Source organism: Heterocephalus glaber, unplaced genomic scaffold (genome assembly GCF_053883595.1).
Source record: "Heterocephalus glaber isolate CG9 unplaced genomic scaffold, H.glaber_assembly_v1.0 deba00000006, whole genome shotgun sequence".
NCBI lineage: Eukaryota > Metazoa > Chordata > Mammalia > Rodentia > Bathyergidae > Heterocephalus > Heterocephalus glaber.
Window position 1 is genome coordinate 30760 of NW_028258136.1, and position 17810 is coordinate 48569.

Here is a 17810-nt window from a genome sequence, read left to right on the forward strand (position 1 = left end):
ATCTAGGAGACATTACCACAGATTTTACAGAATTTAGAAGGATATAGGAAGCATATTACAAAAGTCTTTTTTGAAATAAATTTTCCAACTTCTAAGAAGTACCTTGGAAGACAAATTAATGAAACTAACTCTGGAGAAAATATAAAATTTGAATAGCACCTATTAAAGAAAGTATATTCCTAGCTTGAAAAATCTACCTATATGACAACAGCAGGCTCATAAACATTTTAACTGATAAATTATATCAAACAATTAAAGCAGAAAAAAGAAGGAACACTTCTCCCCTCATTTTAGGAACTTAACACTGTGCTAATCCTAAAACTGGATAAAGACAATAGAAGAAAAAAGTATGAACATAGATAGAAATTTGTTTAACAAAACAAACTACTGGAAGTCAGATCTGGCAGGTTGTAGAAAATGGTTTTGTTATAGGGATGGCAGTGTTGGTTCAGCATTGGAAGATCCACCCCCAAAAGTCATCATTTAAACAGAGGAAAGGAAAAAGTCATATGATCCTGTCACTAGTTGGAGTAAAAGTATTGGACTAAATTCTACAGCTGTTCATGGTAAAAGCCATCAGGAGACTAGAAGTAGAACAGAACCTTCTCAACAGATTAAAGACATGTACTCCATACTTCCAGCGAGAATGCCTTATATAAATGGAGAAGATATAACGCTTTCTCCTTAAGGTGGGGAACAAGGGCAGATATGCTTACTCTTTATCTGTCCATTAAACTTTGAAACGCAGTCCGCACCAAAATAGTCTGGCAATAAAATGGCACAACTAGGATAGGATTGACAAGGTAGAAGCAAAATCTTTATATGTAGATGAAACGATCATCTGCAGAGATGATACTAAGAAATCTCTAGGAGCCCCTAGAACTTGTATTTGAATTTAGCAGGGTTAGAAAACACAAGGTATATATAAAAATTCAGGCCTGTGTATACTTGCTATAAATGAAGAATTGGATATTGAAATTTAAAAGTTATGTAGGAGTACAAAGGACCTAGAAAAGTTAAAAACAAAAACAAAAACAAAACACTGTTGAAAGACGTTTGTTTAGTACCTAATTTTAAGACTTTTTCTAAAGCTACAGTAATCAAGGCAGTCTTGGTGTAAGGAAAGACATATAGATCATTTGAATAAAACAGAGAATCTAGAAATAGAACCACACATATATGGTCCACTGAGTTTTGAAATATTATTTAACATTAACATTTTATAGAATATAAACTCAATTCAAGAGTCGAGGAAGGGCCACTCATTTATTTATTCACTCATTTATTTTGCTGCTTCCAAGTTTTGGCAATTCTGAGTAAAGCTCCTACGTACATCTATGTACATCTATGTGTGGTTTTCAGCTCCTTTGGATAAATATTAAGGAGTGTGATTACTGGACCATATTATGAGTAGGTTTATTTTTCTAAGTTGTCAAGCTGTCTTCTAAATTGGTTTACCATTTTAGTTTCCAACCAGCAATATATGAGATTCTATTTTTTCTATACCCTCACTAGCATTTGTTATTGTCAGCCTTTTGGTATTTGGCTATTCTAGTAGGTTGGATTGTGTTTTACTGTTCTTTTCATTTTGCTGAATGTAGATGTTGTGGAGTGTCTTTTCATAGGATTATTTGCTCTCTGTATGTTTATATATATATATATATATATATATATATTCATGGATAAAATATTTGTTCTGCAGTTATATTTGTATTTTATAGTTATATTTTGTTACAGATTTCTAGCCTGAGATTGTATAATTTGTCTTCTTTCAGATTTTAAAATGTATTTATGGGCCTGAAAATGATTTATCTTGGTAAATTCTATGTCATTTGTGTTCTGCTATTTTGAGGTGAAGTAGTCTGTGGATATAGATACTCTAGGTCATCGCTGATGTTTTGGATCAACTGTGAGCTTCCTGTGGGAGCTTCCTATTTTTAAAAGAAGGGGTGCTTCCATTTTTTTTTCTCATATTAATCCCATTCCCTTCCTTCTTTTCCCCTTCCCTTCCCATTTTCCCTTCTCCTTTGCACCTTTTCTTCCTATTTCACATTATGGGGTGGAGGTGTTAAACAGTGGGCAGTAGAATGGGAAAAAAATAAGAACCAAGATGGATTACGTAAAGATGCAAATTTGCAATGATGAATGTCATTATATCGTATACCTTAAATGTACCAAGATAATTAATTAAAAAATGAAGTGTTGCTGAGATCTCCAATTGCCATAGTCGATTTATGTTTCTTCTTTCTTTTGTATCACATACCTTCATGTTATGTTGTTAGGAGAAATCACACTAAGGATCTTATCTCTTCTTGGAATATTGACCCTTCTATTATTATGTAGTGAGTGCTCTGCATCACTGTTAACCTTCAGTTGCTCTGAATTGAGCCCTGTCTGAAATTAAGATAGCTACACCTTCCTGCTTTATTTTGATTAGTGTTAGCAAAATATGTGCATAGTACATATATAGTATATATAATGTATTTATATTATATATATTATTAGTGTGTATATATGTATAAGATGGACATATACATTTATATATTGTATATATATCTATATATATACAATATATATTTCTCATTCTAACCCTCTCAAATTACCATTTTATTTTCTGTTTATAGATTTGCTTATCTTGGACAGCTCATAAAGTGGAATAATATGATACCCATTCTTTGTAACTTTTTTCATGTGGCTTTTTTCATGTGGCATAGTATTTTCAAAGTGCATCAATTCTGGAACTTATAAATTTTTTTTTTGGTACCGGGATAGAACTCAAGACCTTGCACTTGTGAGGCAGGCACCAGAACCACTGAGCTAAATGCCCGGTCCTTTGGAACTTATAAATATGCATCTTTCCTAATCCTTTGGTTGAATAATAGTAAATTGTTTGGATATATCACCTTTTATTTGCCCATGAATTAATTGATGTACGTTTTGAAATTATCTATTCTTGGTTATTACAAATAATGATATTATTAACATTCATGTACAAGATTTTATGGGAATACATGTTTTCATTTTCCTTAAACATATAGGCAGGAGGGGAATTACTGTTTGCAATGGTAATTGTGTTCCTAGTCTTTTAAGAAAATGCATATTGCTGTATAAGTGGCTGAAACCATTAAATAGCCTCACCAGTAGTGTATAAGCATTCCAAGGTTTCACACCTTCTGTAACACTTGTTATTAGTTGTCTTCTTTATTAAAACCATCCCAGTGAGTCTGAGGTGGATTCTTTGGTTACTGGAAGCACTGCTTGAAATAATTGCTTCCTTTAACAAAGAGCAAAGTAAAAGATAGCTAATATGAAGTAGAGACACAAATATTTTCCAAACAGGAAAAAGACCAAGAGGTGGAGGGATGGGGCAGATGGTGGAGAAAGAGATGAAAAAAGAACTGAGATGTGGTATGTACATGCACCAACTCTCCAAGAGTAATGAGATCATTATGCTACAAATGTATTAATAAAATAAAAAGAATGCAAATGTTTCTCATATTTAAAGGGAAATGAGGTCATAGAATAAGTGCCACATTTTTCTGCAATATCATTTTCAATATCTTCTTGCAAGTATTAAAATTAGATGGATATAAATCAAGGTTCCTAATTAGATTTTAAATAATTTTTTAAAGAGTTTTCATTTGGTATATCCATCCCTTAGCGGAATTTTAAAAATTAATTTAAATCTCGTCCAAGCCAAATTTCTTTTCAGAAGACACTGCCTATCTACACTAAAACTTAAACATTAATTTCTAAATGACAAAATGTCCATCTCTGATAGGAATCTACTTAGATCACACAGCTGTATAACTTCATTCACAGGAATGGTTAACACATTTACTTCCAGCAGGATATTCATACACAAATTTATAGTAGTTGTTCAAAAGTAAACACTTTGCTAGGAAGAGCTGAGTGTGGTTGCATTTGCCTGTAATCTCAGCCCTCTGACAGGCCGAACTGGGAGGATAATAAATTTGAGCCTATCCTGTGCAACTTGGTGACTTAGCCAGATCCTATTTCAAAATTTAAAAAAAAAAAATCAGTAGAAAGGGCTGGAGTAGTCACTTAGTGAGAAGGCTCTAGGTTCAATCTCCAGTACCACAAAACAAACAAAAACTTCAGAAGGGAGACATGGACTTTAAAAATGAGACATTCCATAAAAACTACCAAACGGAGTTCTGACAATTCTTGTAAATTTTCGGATGAAGAAAATAAGAACCAGGGAGCAAGAATGTGTGGGGAAATTGCCATCTAGAATGGGTAGGAAAGAGAAACAATGAAGTGTATTTCCCACTGGATATGTGAAGAGGGAGAGAATGAAACTTATTTTTCGCTCTGTGTTGGGGGTTGTACAAGCCCCAGGGTAAAGGAAAATGTTTGAATGAATTTGTGAGTCCCTCAGGAACTAAAGGCAGATCATAGCCCAAGGTGTAAATACAATCCTTTTATTTCCCTTTTTCTAGGTTGAATCTCTTCTCTGGGGAAGATACCAAGCAAGCTCTTATCCTGTTTATTACCAATCACTTTGTGTCACTGATTCCACATTAAATCTTTCACGTCATACTAAGTGGCAAATGTGACAATAATGTACACTGTTTTTCTCTGTTATGTAAAAGGACTAGAAGTCATAATCAGAAAACGTGATCTATAGTTAATAAAAATTTCCAGGCCCAGGTGGAAATTCAGTCTCCCTTGTCTCCTCTCAGTATCCAAGGAAACAAACCCTAAAATCCTGAAATTCTCTTTGCAGGCCTTTGGTGAACAAGTAGCAAGGATAAGGAAACACCAAACTTTTCTGGTCTATGGATGGTGAGTTTATAAATTCTATGACTATTAATGTCCTCCTTTGCATTCAGGGATCTAAGTTAGGTTGTTTGTTTCTCCCATTTTGGGCAGTCCTGAGACTCAAGTAGAGCAGGCAGAGGAATTTGTTCATAGGGGGTGCAGAAAATGTTCAGAAACATTAAGGAGTTTGGAGTATACAGATTGTATTAGGCAACGTGTTCATTGTTCAAGGACAGAACTCTCCCTGCCCTAGGAGATTTAGAACTTTAATTTTGTAGTATGATTAGTGACTCACCTCTCCTAGATCTATTTTCTTGCCTGTGGATTTTAGAGGTTATACTTCAACTGCTGAGTATAGATCAGCACCGTGGTGCTAAGGCCTCTGCTTCCAGTTTTACTAGTGAGAGGGTAGATAGGTGAAGCAAAAGGGTGAGGAAATGAGAAAGATCATTCTTTCCTGGAGTCCTTTCTTTGTTATCCCTTGATTTTTGAGCAGTCACATTTGGATATGGCAGCACCAGCCTTTACTTTGTAGGTCAGCTGGTGATGCACTTTAATATGGTTAGCTTAGTAAGACTCTAACAAGTGGATGTCCATGTCAGCATCTGGTCATGATAAAGACTAATTCTATGGGCTCAGATTGAGTGAGACTTAGACTTGGCCAGTATATACTCTTTTCTAGTGGGAAGAGATAATGCAGGAAAAATAAGGATGTCCTTTAATGTGACCCCTTTTTCCATGACCACAGATTCTACTAGGGAAGAATGGCTCTTGAAAATGTCTCTTTTGTGAATGAATTCATTCTGATGGGGTTAACAGACCAGCCAGATCTCCAACTCCCACTCTTCTTCCTGTTTTTACTAATATATATGATCACTGCATTGGGAAATCTGGGATTAGTAACTTTAATTGGACTTAATTCACACCTTCACACTCCCATGTACTTTTTTCTATTCAACTTGTCCTTTATTGACCTCTGTTACTCTTCTGTGTTTACACCCAAAATGCTCATGAACTTTGTATTAAAGAAGAATGCTATCTCTTATACAAGATGCATGACCCAGCTTTATTTTTACAGCTTTTTTATTATTTCTGAGTGCTATGTGTTGATGGTAATGGCCTATGATCGTTATGTGGCCATCTGTAATCCACTGTTGTACAACGCTGCCATGTCTCCTAGAATGTGTTGCAATCTTATGCTTGGTTCATACCTGATAGCATTTTCTGGTGCCATGGCCCACACAGCATGCATGCTGAGACTGACCTTCTGTGATACAAACACCATCAACCACTATTTCTGCGACATTCTCCCTGTGATGCAGCTCTCCTGCACCAGCACCTACATCAATGAATTGGAGGTTTTCATTGTGGTGGGGATCAACATCTTTGTGCCCACTGTCACTATCTTCATCTCTTATGGTTTCATCATCTTTACTGTGTTTAACATCAACTCCACTGAGGGTAGATCCAAAGCCTTCAGCACCTGCAGTTCTCACATAGTTGCTGTTTCTCTCTTCTTTGGGTCAGGTGCATTCATGTATCTGAAGCCATCATCTGCTGGGTCTATGGATGAGGTAAAAATCTCTTCTGTCTTTTACACCAATGTGGCTCCCATGATGAATCCTTTAATTTATAGTCTGAGGAACAAAGATGTTAAAGTAGCCCTGAGAAAATCCTTGACCAGGAGAAAGTTTTGATCAGTAATTTAATTTCTATATGCACTTAATTATAAGACATGGAGTCTATTTTAATAGATGAGCAAATAGCTATTCCTATTATTTCTCATCATGGTGACAGTTGAAGATTCTCTCCATGTGTTTCCAATTTTACTAATATTCATTTTCCCCTTCACAGACACATTTTTTATTTTCATCATTTTTCCTATTTAATAATAAAATTAAGGAAGATTTCATCTCTATTTTTTCTCCTTGTAATTATGAACTATTTTTCTTTTGGTAAAAATAAAAATTTTGCAAATGACAAAATAAATGTTAAGATGATATTGTACCATTTCAGAGGATGTGTTTCTTTTCTTGTTTTGTTCTATTCTATTGGAAACAAATGAGATGTGTTTTCTATACCCTTGTCCTTCTATCCTCCAGTGGGCAGGAAATGTCTCCTTTGAATGCCAGTGTTTCACACATATACATCCCCAGGTCTACCATATGCAATACATTTTGCTGTTGCAAACTCTATGCATTCATCTTCTTTTTGTCATAATATTCATATATACTGTGTAAAGCAAACTAGCTTATGGAAGTTAGCCAATATGTATTTATTGCATGGATAGTATACTGAAGCTCAGTAAGGTTAACAATTGAAAGACTCACTGCTCTTTAATGAAAAGGCATAGAACAAGCCAATACACTACTTATTTTAACTCTCCTGCTGTTTCATATGTGCTTCCCCCTTTTATTTGCTGTATTTCATTAAACATGACAAATATTTCTGTTTTTAAAGTTGACAATGCCTTGTCTCTAAATGTTACGTAAACTTATATCCAGGTATTTTGTTATTGCTATTCTAGAAAACAGTTTCAGGTTTCCTTTTGCTGTGAAAGAAGAGGCCTGTTGAGACAGGAGAGTCGAGAGATGATTGGCTCAAGGAGGGAGCTCAGTGTTGTACAAAACCTAAAAACAGAATTTGAAATGTTTTCAGGTATTTTAAACTTAGAGAATGAGTGTGAGAAAGAATCCCAGCAACATGTCCTTAGTCCAGGACCCCAAAAGGCACATGGCTTTTAGATAGGAGGTTGGTCTAAGGAATGGTGATTAGGGGTGTAAAAGCTGCATTTCAGCATGAATTTGTATTTGTTCTGCAGAGTACTGCAATATGCTTCTCTACCATGGAGCTTTGATCAATCTTATAATCCACAATGGCCATACATTAATAATTTTGGAGGAATTGATATGAAAAAGGCATGGCCACTTCTGTGAGAAATGTGGAAGAGGAAGGATATGAAGCTCAGGAGAAACACCATGAGTGGTAACTGAAACAAGATAAGAATTTAGAAAGTGAAAAAGATGGAAAACTAAAGCTCCTCCAGTAGCTATGGGAATTTTCTCCAAATTGGAGGACTTTACAAATATTATAGGAGTCGCAAGTTTATCTGTGTAGGATGAGTCTTAAGGTTTTTGGTATTAAAAAATGTTAAATCTAGAATGTGGAAGGTCCTGGGAAGAATTAAATAATTCCAGTTTTGTATGCTTTCACATTTTATTTCCAGATTGACTTTTAGATGTTAAAATATCATATTGTAGTTAGGAGAGCAATGAAAATTTGAGAGAATTATTTGCTGAATAAACCAAAAGATGACAATTTCATTTCTAAAATACAGTGTATCATTTTCCCTTTGAGAAAACTGACAAAAAAGATGATGAGTTCAAAAATCCTTAATCCTTACTTCTTAACCAAAAGACAATTAAATGTTTTCTAAAATAACTGTAATATTTACTATATTATAACTTTTCTAATCTTCACTTAATATTTATGCATTGTAAAATTTACCATATGTGCTTTATTGTCTTGTTTGGTTATGTTTCAGTGTGGAGCATTTTTAAGTCTTTGATTTACAGTGTGAATCGATCACTCATATTCCATTCCCAAACCTACTATCAATTTGCTTGATTTTCATTCACAAAACTTCTATTTATGCAAAACAGTTGAATCTTCTAGTTTATTTTTTTCTTTAACCTACTGTTTCTTTTTAATAAAGCATATCCTCTTATTGAATGAGAAACACTTCTAAATAAGTAAATAAAATCTCTGTTATTCATGATGCTTTGTAGACATTTTAGGGATTTATTCACCTTGTCATGTGTTTTATCACTAATTGGAGTAGCCCAAGGAGTAAATTAAACTGGATCACTTAATTTTCATTTGACAAGCCTCAAAACACAAACAAAATGTTTCCATTTCAGAGAACATAAACTTTCAGCATTCTGTAAGACTTTTTGTGAAGAAAAATAATGTTCACAAAGACATAAAGACATTGTAAAAGTTAAGGGTGTCACAGTTAAGACACAATTATTTTGATAGATTTTGCTTAGCATTTTTAAGTATGCTGCTTAAAGGTTTTATTCAAAGGAAGTAAAAAACGTAAAAGAAAGTAAAATGATATTAAATTTTTACATCTGAGATTTAAAAAGTAAGCCATGGGATTCACCTGAGTCTGCATACTCCAAAAAGGATATTTCTAAATCAGTGGGGAAACTTGAACTTTCTGAGTGATAGCTGAGAAAAATTTTCCAGCGGAAAAATGTGCTCATTACATTTAGAATTAGCTTAATGTAAACTTTCTCTAAGCAAGCTATGATTGTTGGTCAGGCTTAATTTGGAATGAATGTAGTCAGAGTTCACTCTCGTTAAAGGCTGATGAAAGCCGGAAGTAAAAGGGCTTGATTTCTATATCCCTATACTTCCTTAACCTCCAGTTTTCATTGACCTTCATTTTGTAGCCCTCTTCACACTGTTACCCTAAAGAATTACATCCTACCTGTTTAAAAATTCTAAAATTGTCTTATCTAGCCAGGACTACTCCTAAAAACTGATTGTGAGAGCTGATGAATTTTTCTATAAATCTACCTCAGCTGGCTCATTTCTTGGTTAGTTTGGCTGAGTATCAGATGAAGTAGGTTGTTTCAGGGACCATGTTTTGCAAAACTTTTATCTTTCCACATTAAAATCTCAATGTGTAGAAGTTTTTCTTCTGAGGCAGGAATTCCATCTGCCTTAGCATGTAGGAGGTTGATAGAATCACCTGAACTGTTCAAGTTCTCTCTCTCGGGCATGAAACTGAAGACCTACTTTGGACATCAAGCTATAGGTTTGCACAGGGGGGCACACATACTCAGAGGAGGAGTGCCTTCTGCACTTTCCCATCTGTCATTCACTGTTATCCTCAGGCAAGTACTGGAAGGTCAGCAGGTGAGGGATCATAGAGCTCATCTCATAGATGATGGGCCTGACGCTAACAGAAGTTTATGGCCCGTTCCAAATCATAATTTAGAAATAGTTGAGCAGACACTATGAATAGACATTTGGAATCTAAATAATCTTTTTTAAAATTATGAAAAATGTGCATATTTTTAAAAATTATCACAATGCGAACAATGGTTTTTGTGAAGAATAGTGCCTAAAAGCATAAATGAGAACAAGATACATGAGAACAAGATACATAAGAAAAATATCCAGAAAGTACCCTATTACTTAGTTCATATTTCATAACTCTCTCACCTAATTCAGAATTGTGAATATATTAAGTTTTAATGGCCTAGACAATAAATGGAAATGAATGAGAGTGGCCTATATCATCATTCTTGTTTTTAGTCCCAGGGTCAGCACTTAATTTGCACATTCAACATCTTATTTAATCACACATCAATCATGTTTGGGAGGCACCCATATGAGCAGCCCACTGAGGCTGAGACTGTTGCTATTCAACCCCTCTTCCAGAACACACTCTCCCCAGGCTTTCTCCAGTGATGTGGCATGTGGCAGTTCTAGAAATGAAGGATACCATATCAGGCCTGTGGTGTCCCCTTTCACATTATCTTTGTCTTTTGGTAGGCTGATGCACATGACAGTGAGGTCCTATTTAGATGCTGAAACTATGAAGAAAAGTCAGAATCAGGATGAAGAGGGAAGAATCAATGGAGACACTTATAAGATGGAACCTATGGAGGACTCTGACAATATTCTATTCCTAGATCTGTAATGTGGTTTTAAAGTCTATTTTAAAATAGGTGGAAGTCCATGTAATTTATAACACCTTTACATTTGTATTTATGTAAATTTCCCAATATAATCAGGTTACAAAACTTTGATTAAAGCAAGACTTTAAGTGAGCAATACACTAATTCATAAAGAGAGACTGAAAGTAAATCCCTGCATATAAAAATGATTTCCTAGTGCTAACTGCCTCACCTAGGAGAAGACCAGCAGATAAAACATATAGACTAATTCAGACTGGGTCGGGCATAGGAGTCTCAATACCAGCCCATATGTAGAATTCCCCCCAAGTTCCATGGGACAATGAAAATCAACATATCATCCAGATTGTGTGGACTTGTGCTTTGTTTAAGTCATTATTCTTGGATTAATGGGATCCTAAACAGTGTATTATATAATTTTATTTTCTCTACTCCTTCAACATTCTTGATAAGTCTTTCCACAAATAACTTCTTCAGTCATTATTTGTAATGGCTCTTTCTTCCCCACTTCTCCCCAATTACAAAAAAATTGTAGTAAAATGTGAAAGATGTATCATCTTAACTATTTTAAAAATGTACACTTGGTTTATATTATAGTCATAATGTTGTGTAATCATCACTACTAGTCAAATCTAGGACTCTTTATATGTTGTAAAATTAAGGCTTTTAATCCATTAAACAGTCATTCCCCATTGTTCTCTCTCCCTAAACACACACAACCACCATTCTATTTTCTATCTATATTTGGCTACTCCAAATGTGTCACATAAGTGGATTTACAGTATTTTTATTTCTATGGCTAGAATTCTATACTTAGCACACTATCTTCAAAGCACCTTCATGTTTTAAGATGCTAAATGTACTTCTTTTTAAGGTTGCATAGTATTGCATTGTGTATATACACCACACTTTGCTTATCCACTTGTTGCAGGACAGTTGTCTTGCTTCCCATTTTAGTTTTTGCGAGTAATGCTAGTTGAACATGTTTCTTGGAATTTCTTTTTGAATTTTTTTTTTGCATATATAGCCATTGATAGAAGGCTACATTCTGATATAGTAATTCTATTTAACTTTTTTGAAGAACTTTCACACTATTTCCCCAGTATGTCTACCATTTTACATTTCTTTTAACATTGTATACGGGTTCCAATTTCTCCATGTCCCTGAGAACATATGTCACACTTCATTATAAAAATCAGTCTTACTGTGCTTACATAGTCTTATATTATAGTTTTAATTTGCATTTCCCTAATGATTACTGGTGTTGATGTTTTCCATACGATTTATGTCCATTTGTATATCTTGGTTGGAGAAGCATCTAGTGGAATCCTCTGCCTATTTTTGAATTGAGTTTTTTGATTTGTTTTTTAATTGAATTTTTTGGTGTATTTACTTATTTTACAAGTTTTACATGTTCTGATTATTAAATGATTAACACTTTTTCTCCCATTCTGTGTGCTGTCTTTATACTCTTAATATTATCTTTTGAGGCAAATGTACAACCGTCCTGAGTACCAAGGAGGTGAGCCATGTGAACACCAGCAACATACATACTACCCCCCACTTGAAATGAGAAGACACATAAACAAGTCTCAAAACCAGACTTCCAGATCACCTAAAGCAACCTCAAAGGGAAATGAGATGGAAAAATATGATACTCAACCACCTGGACTCCCTGAAGTGACAACGAAAGAGGATTTGGAAAAAATGAAATCAGAAATAATTTCTCAGATAACAGCAGAGATTGTGTCCATAGTGCAAGACATGATTAATAAATCTAGAGAGGACACAGATAAAAAAATAGAGGAGCTGAGGAACAGGATGGAATCCCAATACAGGAAACAAATGGAATCCATAAAACAGATCCAAAGAGATATCCAAGAGATTAAAAACTCCATTGACAGTTAATGCAGCAAAATGATAGAATGTGAGGACAGAAATTCAGATATAGAAGATAAGATTGCAATTGGTGAAGAGGAAAAGAAAAATTTCTTAAAAATAGTAAGGGACCACAAGAAATCAATCCAGCAGCTGCTAGATAATGCAAAGAAAAAATAACATAAGACTGATGAGAGACAATGAAGAAACAGGAAAGAGTGCAGATGACATAAAAAAATTTTTCACAGAAATGATGACAGAAAACTTCCCAGGCAGGAGAAAAGAACTTGACATACAGATAAGTGAGGCATATAGAACTCCAACTAGCCTTGACCAAAGAAAATCTACACATAGGCATATAACAGTTAAGATTCCAGAAACCCAACAGAAGAACAAGATTCTGCAAGCAGTTACAGAAAAAAAAAAATCACATACAAAGGAAAGCCCATCAGAATCACAGCAGACTTCTCAACAAAAACTCTCCAGGCAAGAAGAGTTTGGAGTGACATATTTCAAGCATAAAAGGAAAACAGCCTCCAACATAGATTGAGGTATCCTGCAAAACGATCTTTCAAAATTGATGGAGAAATAAGATACTTTCATGAGAAAGAGCACCTGAGGAACTTCATGAATAAAAAACCAGCACTCCAAAAAATTTTAGACAATATCCTAGGAAAAGACAATGAGGATCACAACCCCAGGAAGCCCAACAGAATGAATCCATTGGTCACTACAAGAAATTAAACACAAAGGGGGAGAATTCAACAAAAAGAAAAAGTCATGACAAGGATAAGTCAGCACATATCAGTTATAGCCATCAATGTTAATTCAATTCACCAATCAAAAGAAATAGACTGGCTGAATGGGTCAAGTAGCAAGATCCAACAAACAATATGCTGTATACAAGAAACACATTTCATTCAAAAAGAAACTCATAGACTAAAACTTAAAGGGTGTAAAACAATACTCCATGCAACAGGAACCCCCCAAAAAGCAGAAGTACCTATCCTCTTTGAAAATCAAGTGGTTTTCAAACCAACAATGATTAAGAGAGACAAAGAAAGATACTACATCCTTGTAAAGGGGACAATCCAAGAGGAAGAGATGATAATCACAAACATATAAGCACCCAACACAAGTGCCCCCAATTATATAAAAAAATACAAATGGACATGAAAAATCAAATAAGTACTAACACAATAGGAGTGGAGGACCTCAATACCCAACATTCACAAATAGATCAACTAGAAAAAAAAATAAGCAACGAAATACTGGAACTCAATCAAAGTCTTGGACAAATGAACTTAACAGATGTTTACAGAGTGTTCCACCCCACAAAATCAGAATATACATTCTTTTCAGCTGCACATGGGTTGTTCTCAAAAATACACCACATACTCACTCATAGAACATATTTAATAAGTGCAAAGGAGTTGATTTTATCCTCTGTATATTATCAAATCATGGGGTTTTGATCACAGAGATAAATAGCAAAAGAAACTGCAAGAATTTCATAAACACATTGAAATTGAACAACACACTTCTGAATAACCAATGGGTCACAAAGAAAATTAAAGAAGAAATCATACAATTCCTTCAATTAAATGACAATGACAATACAACATATCAGAATCTATAGGGCACAATGAAAGCAGTCTTATGAGGGAAATTCATAACAGTGAATAGTCATATTAGAAAAACAGAGTGAGCCCAATTGAACAACCTGATGCTGAACCACAAGCTTCTAGAAAAAGAAGAGCAGGACAAACCCAAAACTCATACAAGGGAGGAAATTAAAAGATTAGTGCAGAAATCAATTCAATGGAGATTAAGAGAATGATACAAAAAATCAATGAAGCCAAGAGTTGGTTCTTTGAAAGAATCAACAAAATTTACAAACCCTTAGCCAATCTCATCAGCAAAAGGAAAGCAAAGGCCCAAATCCATGCAATAAGGAATGAAAAGAATGCAATTACAATGGATCCAGCAGAAATCCAGAGGATCGTCAATACCTACTTCAAGAACCTATATGCCAATAAGATGGAAAACACAGAAGAAATGGACAGATTCCTAGATATGTATGAATTACCAAAGTTGAATGAGGAAGACCTAAAAATTCTAAACAACCCAATATCAATCAATGAAATTAAAAACAATTAAAAACTTACCAACTAAGAAAAGCCCAGATACTGATGGCTTCACCGCTGAATTCTACAAGACATTTAGAGAGGAACTAATACCACTATTCTTTAAACTCTTCAATGAAATTTAAAGGGAAGCAATACTCCCGAATTCATTCTAGGAAGCAAGCATCACCTTGATCTCCAAAGCAGAGAAAGACCCAACTGAAAAAGAGAACTATAGGCCAAACTCACTCATGAATATAGATGCAAAAATCCTTAATAAAATACTGGCAAATAGAATGCAGAAGGTCATCAAGAAGATCATACACGCTGACCAAGTGGGATGCAAGGATGACCAGGGATGAAAAGATGGCTCAACATGAGCAAATCAATAAATGTAATACACTGAATCAATAGAAGCAAGGACAAAAACCATATGATCATCTCAATAGATGCAGAAAAAGCATTTGATAAAATCCAATACGCATTTACGAAAAAAAAAAATATTGGAATAGATGGTCTCTACATCACTCTGATAGAAGCCATCTATGAAAAACCAACAGCCAATATCATACTAAATGGTCAAAAACTGAAATCCTTCACACTAAAATCAGTAACAAGACAAAGATGTCCACTATCACCACTCCTGTTCAATATAGTCTTGGAAATATTAACCACAGCAACTAGACAAGACAAAGAAATACAAGGAATAACTACAGGAAATGAAGAAGTTAAACTCTTCATTCACAGATAACATGATACTCTATATAGAAGACCTCAAGAACTCCACCAAAAGTCTTCTAGACATAATAACCAAATTCAGTAAAGAAGCTGGATACAAGATCAACAGACAAAAATCAATAACTTTCCTCTACACGAACAACAGACTCACTGAGAGAGAAATGGGACAAATAATTGCTTTCACAATAGCATCCAAGGAACTGAAATACCTAGGAATCAACCTAACAAAAGAAATTAAGGACCTCTTCTCTAAAAACTATAGCACTCTAAAAGGGAAATTGAAAATGATACCAGAAAATGGAAAGACATTCCTTGCTCTTGGGTAGGAAGAATAAACATAGTGAAAATGGCCATACTTCCAAAACTGCTATATAGCTTCAATGAAATCCCAATTGAAAGTCCAGCAGCATACTTCACAGACCTTGAGAAAATAATCCAAATATTCATTCAGAACAAGAAGAGACCCAGAATAGCAAAAGCAATTCTAGGTAACAGAGACATGGCAGGGGGTATCACAACTACCAACTTGAAACTATACTACAAAGCTACTTTGATAAAAACAGCATGGTACTGCCAAAGAAACAGAACTAAGCACCAGCAGAACAGATAGAAGATGAAGAAGCAACTCTGGACACACTCAGCCACCTCATCTTCAACAAAAGAGCCAAAAACCCTCACTGAAGAAAAGATATACTCTTTAATAAATGGTACTGGTAAAATTTGGTTTCAACTTGCCAAAGATGAAAACTAGACCTATTATCTCTCACCATGTCCTAAACTAAAATAAAAATGGATTAAAGATCTAAATATTAAAACAGAAAAGTTGAACCAGCTGGAAGATAGGTTAGGTAAAACTCTTGAAGACATTGGTGTAGGAAAAGATTTTATGAATCAAACCTCAGTTGCCCATGAACTAGCACAAACAATCAACAAGTGGAATCTCTTCTTATTAAAAGGCTTGTGCACAGCAAGAGAAACCACCAACAGTGTGAAGAGACAATTCACAATGTGGGAAAAAATTTTCACCTGCTGTTCCTCACACAATGATCTACTATCTAGAATCTATAAAGAACTTTAAAAAATCAGACCTTCCAAAGTTAAAGACCCAATCCAAAAATGGGCATCTGAAATGAACAGACATTTCTCAGACAAAGAAGTAGAAATAGCAAATAAACATATAAAAAATGTTCAATATCACTGATCCTTCAAGAAATGCAAATGAAAATAACACTGAGATTCAACCTCAACCCAGACAGAATGGCTCCTATCATGAAATCAACCAATAACAAATGCTTGCAGGACTATGGGGAAAGAGGAACACTGCTCCACTGCTAGTGAGGGTGTAGACTGGTGCGATCACTATGGAAATCTGCAAGGAGATACCTCAAAGAACCAGGACTGGAAGTCCCATTTGACCCCACTATTCCCCTGCTGGGTGTCTTCCTCAAAGAATTAAAAGAATCATACCACAGTGATATATGTGCATCCATGTTCATAGTAGCACAATTTGTAATAGCTAAAACTTGAAAGCAGCCCAATTGCCCATCAACTGAAGACTGGATAAAGAAAATGTGCTTTTTTTAATAAAATGGAGTACTACTCAGCCATAAAAAATGAGAAACTAGAGACATTTATAGCTAAATGGATGCACATTGAGGCAATACTCTAGTGAAATAAATAGGACACACATGTGTAAATACTGAATAATTTCTCTAGTGCGAGAAACCAAAAGTGTAAATCAGGACTAAAAGCTGTAATAGATAATGTGAAATAGGAAGAAAAGGGGCAAAGGGGAATGGAAGTGGGAGGGGTAGGGGAAAGGAAAGAAGGGAATGGAATCAATATGAGAAAATGAAAAAATTGAAGCAAAGTCTTTGTAAATATGGAGGGATGGTGGGATTGAAGGAAGGGCAGGGGAATGGGGAAAAAATAAGAAATGAGCGAGATTATGTAAAGGTACCAATTTCCAATGATGAATGTCATTATATTGTATACCTAAAATGTACCATAAAATTTATTTTAAAAAATATTATCTTTTGAGGCACAATATTTAAATATTTTCATTTGTCAATTTTTCTTTTGTTGCTTGTACCTTTTGTGCTATGTTCAAGAAATCACTGCCAAATCTAAGAGCATAAAGATGTAACCTACCTTTTCTTTTAAGAGTATCGTAGTTTCAAGTCTCACATTTATAGCTTTGACCTAGTTTTAAATTAATTATTGTATATAGTGTTAGGTAAGTGTCCAAGTATACTTGGTTCCACATAGATATTTATTTTTCTCATCACTGTTCATTGAAGAGGCTCTTCTTTCCTCATTGAACCATGTTGGTAACCTTGTTAAAATGCACTTCAGTATATATGAATGAGATTATTTCTAGTCTCTGCTTCATTCCATTGGGGTATATCTGTCTTTTAACTAGTACTACACTGTATTGGTTACTGTAGCTTTGTAGTTAGTTTTGAAATCAAGACACATGAATTCATTGGTGTTTTTCTTTTTTAAAAAATACTTTTGACTAGAGTTCCTTAACAACCCATATAAATATAAAATGAATTTTCTATTTTTGCAG

General features: G+C 34.7%; 1 protein-coding gene across 1 annotated transcript; it reads left to right on the plus strand.

Moving 5' to 3' along the window:
- Positions 1-5436: 5436 nt before the first annotated feature.
- LOC101713849 (olfactory receptor 8B8-like) lies at positions 5437-6482 on the plus strand. Its single transcript, XM_087212504.1, has one exon. The coding sequence runs from the start codon at positions 5550-5552 to the stop codon at positions 6480-6482; it is 933 nt and encodes a 310-aa protein (XP_087068630.1). The 5' UTR covers positions 5437-5549.
- The last annotated feature ends 11328 nt before the right edge of the window (positions 6483-17810 follow it).

Excerpts from the sequence above, each read along its gene's own strand:
- LOC101713849 (XM_087212504.1), top strand. The coding sequence starts at position 5,550 with ATGGCTCTTGAAAATGTCTCTTTTGTGAATGAATTCATTCTGATGGGG.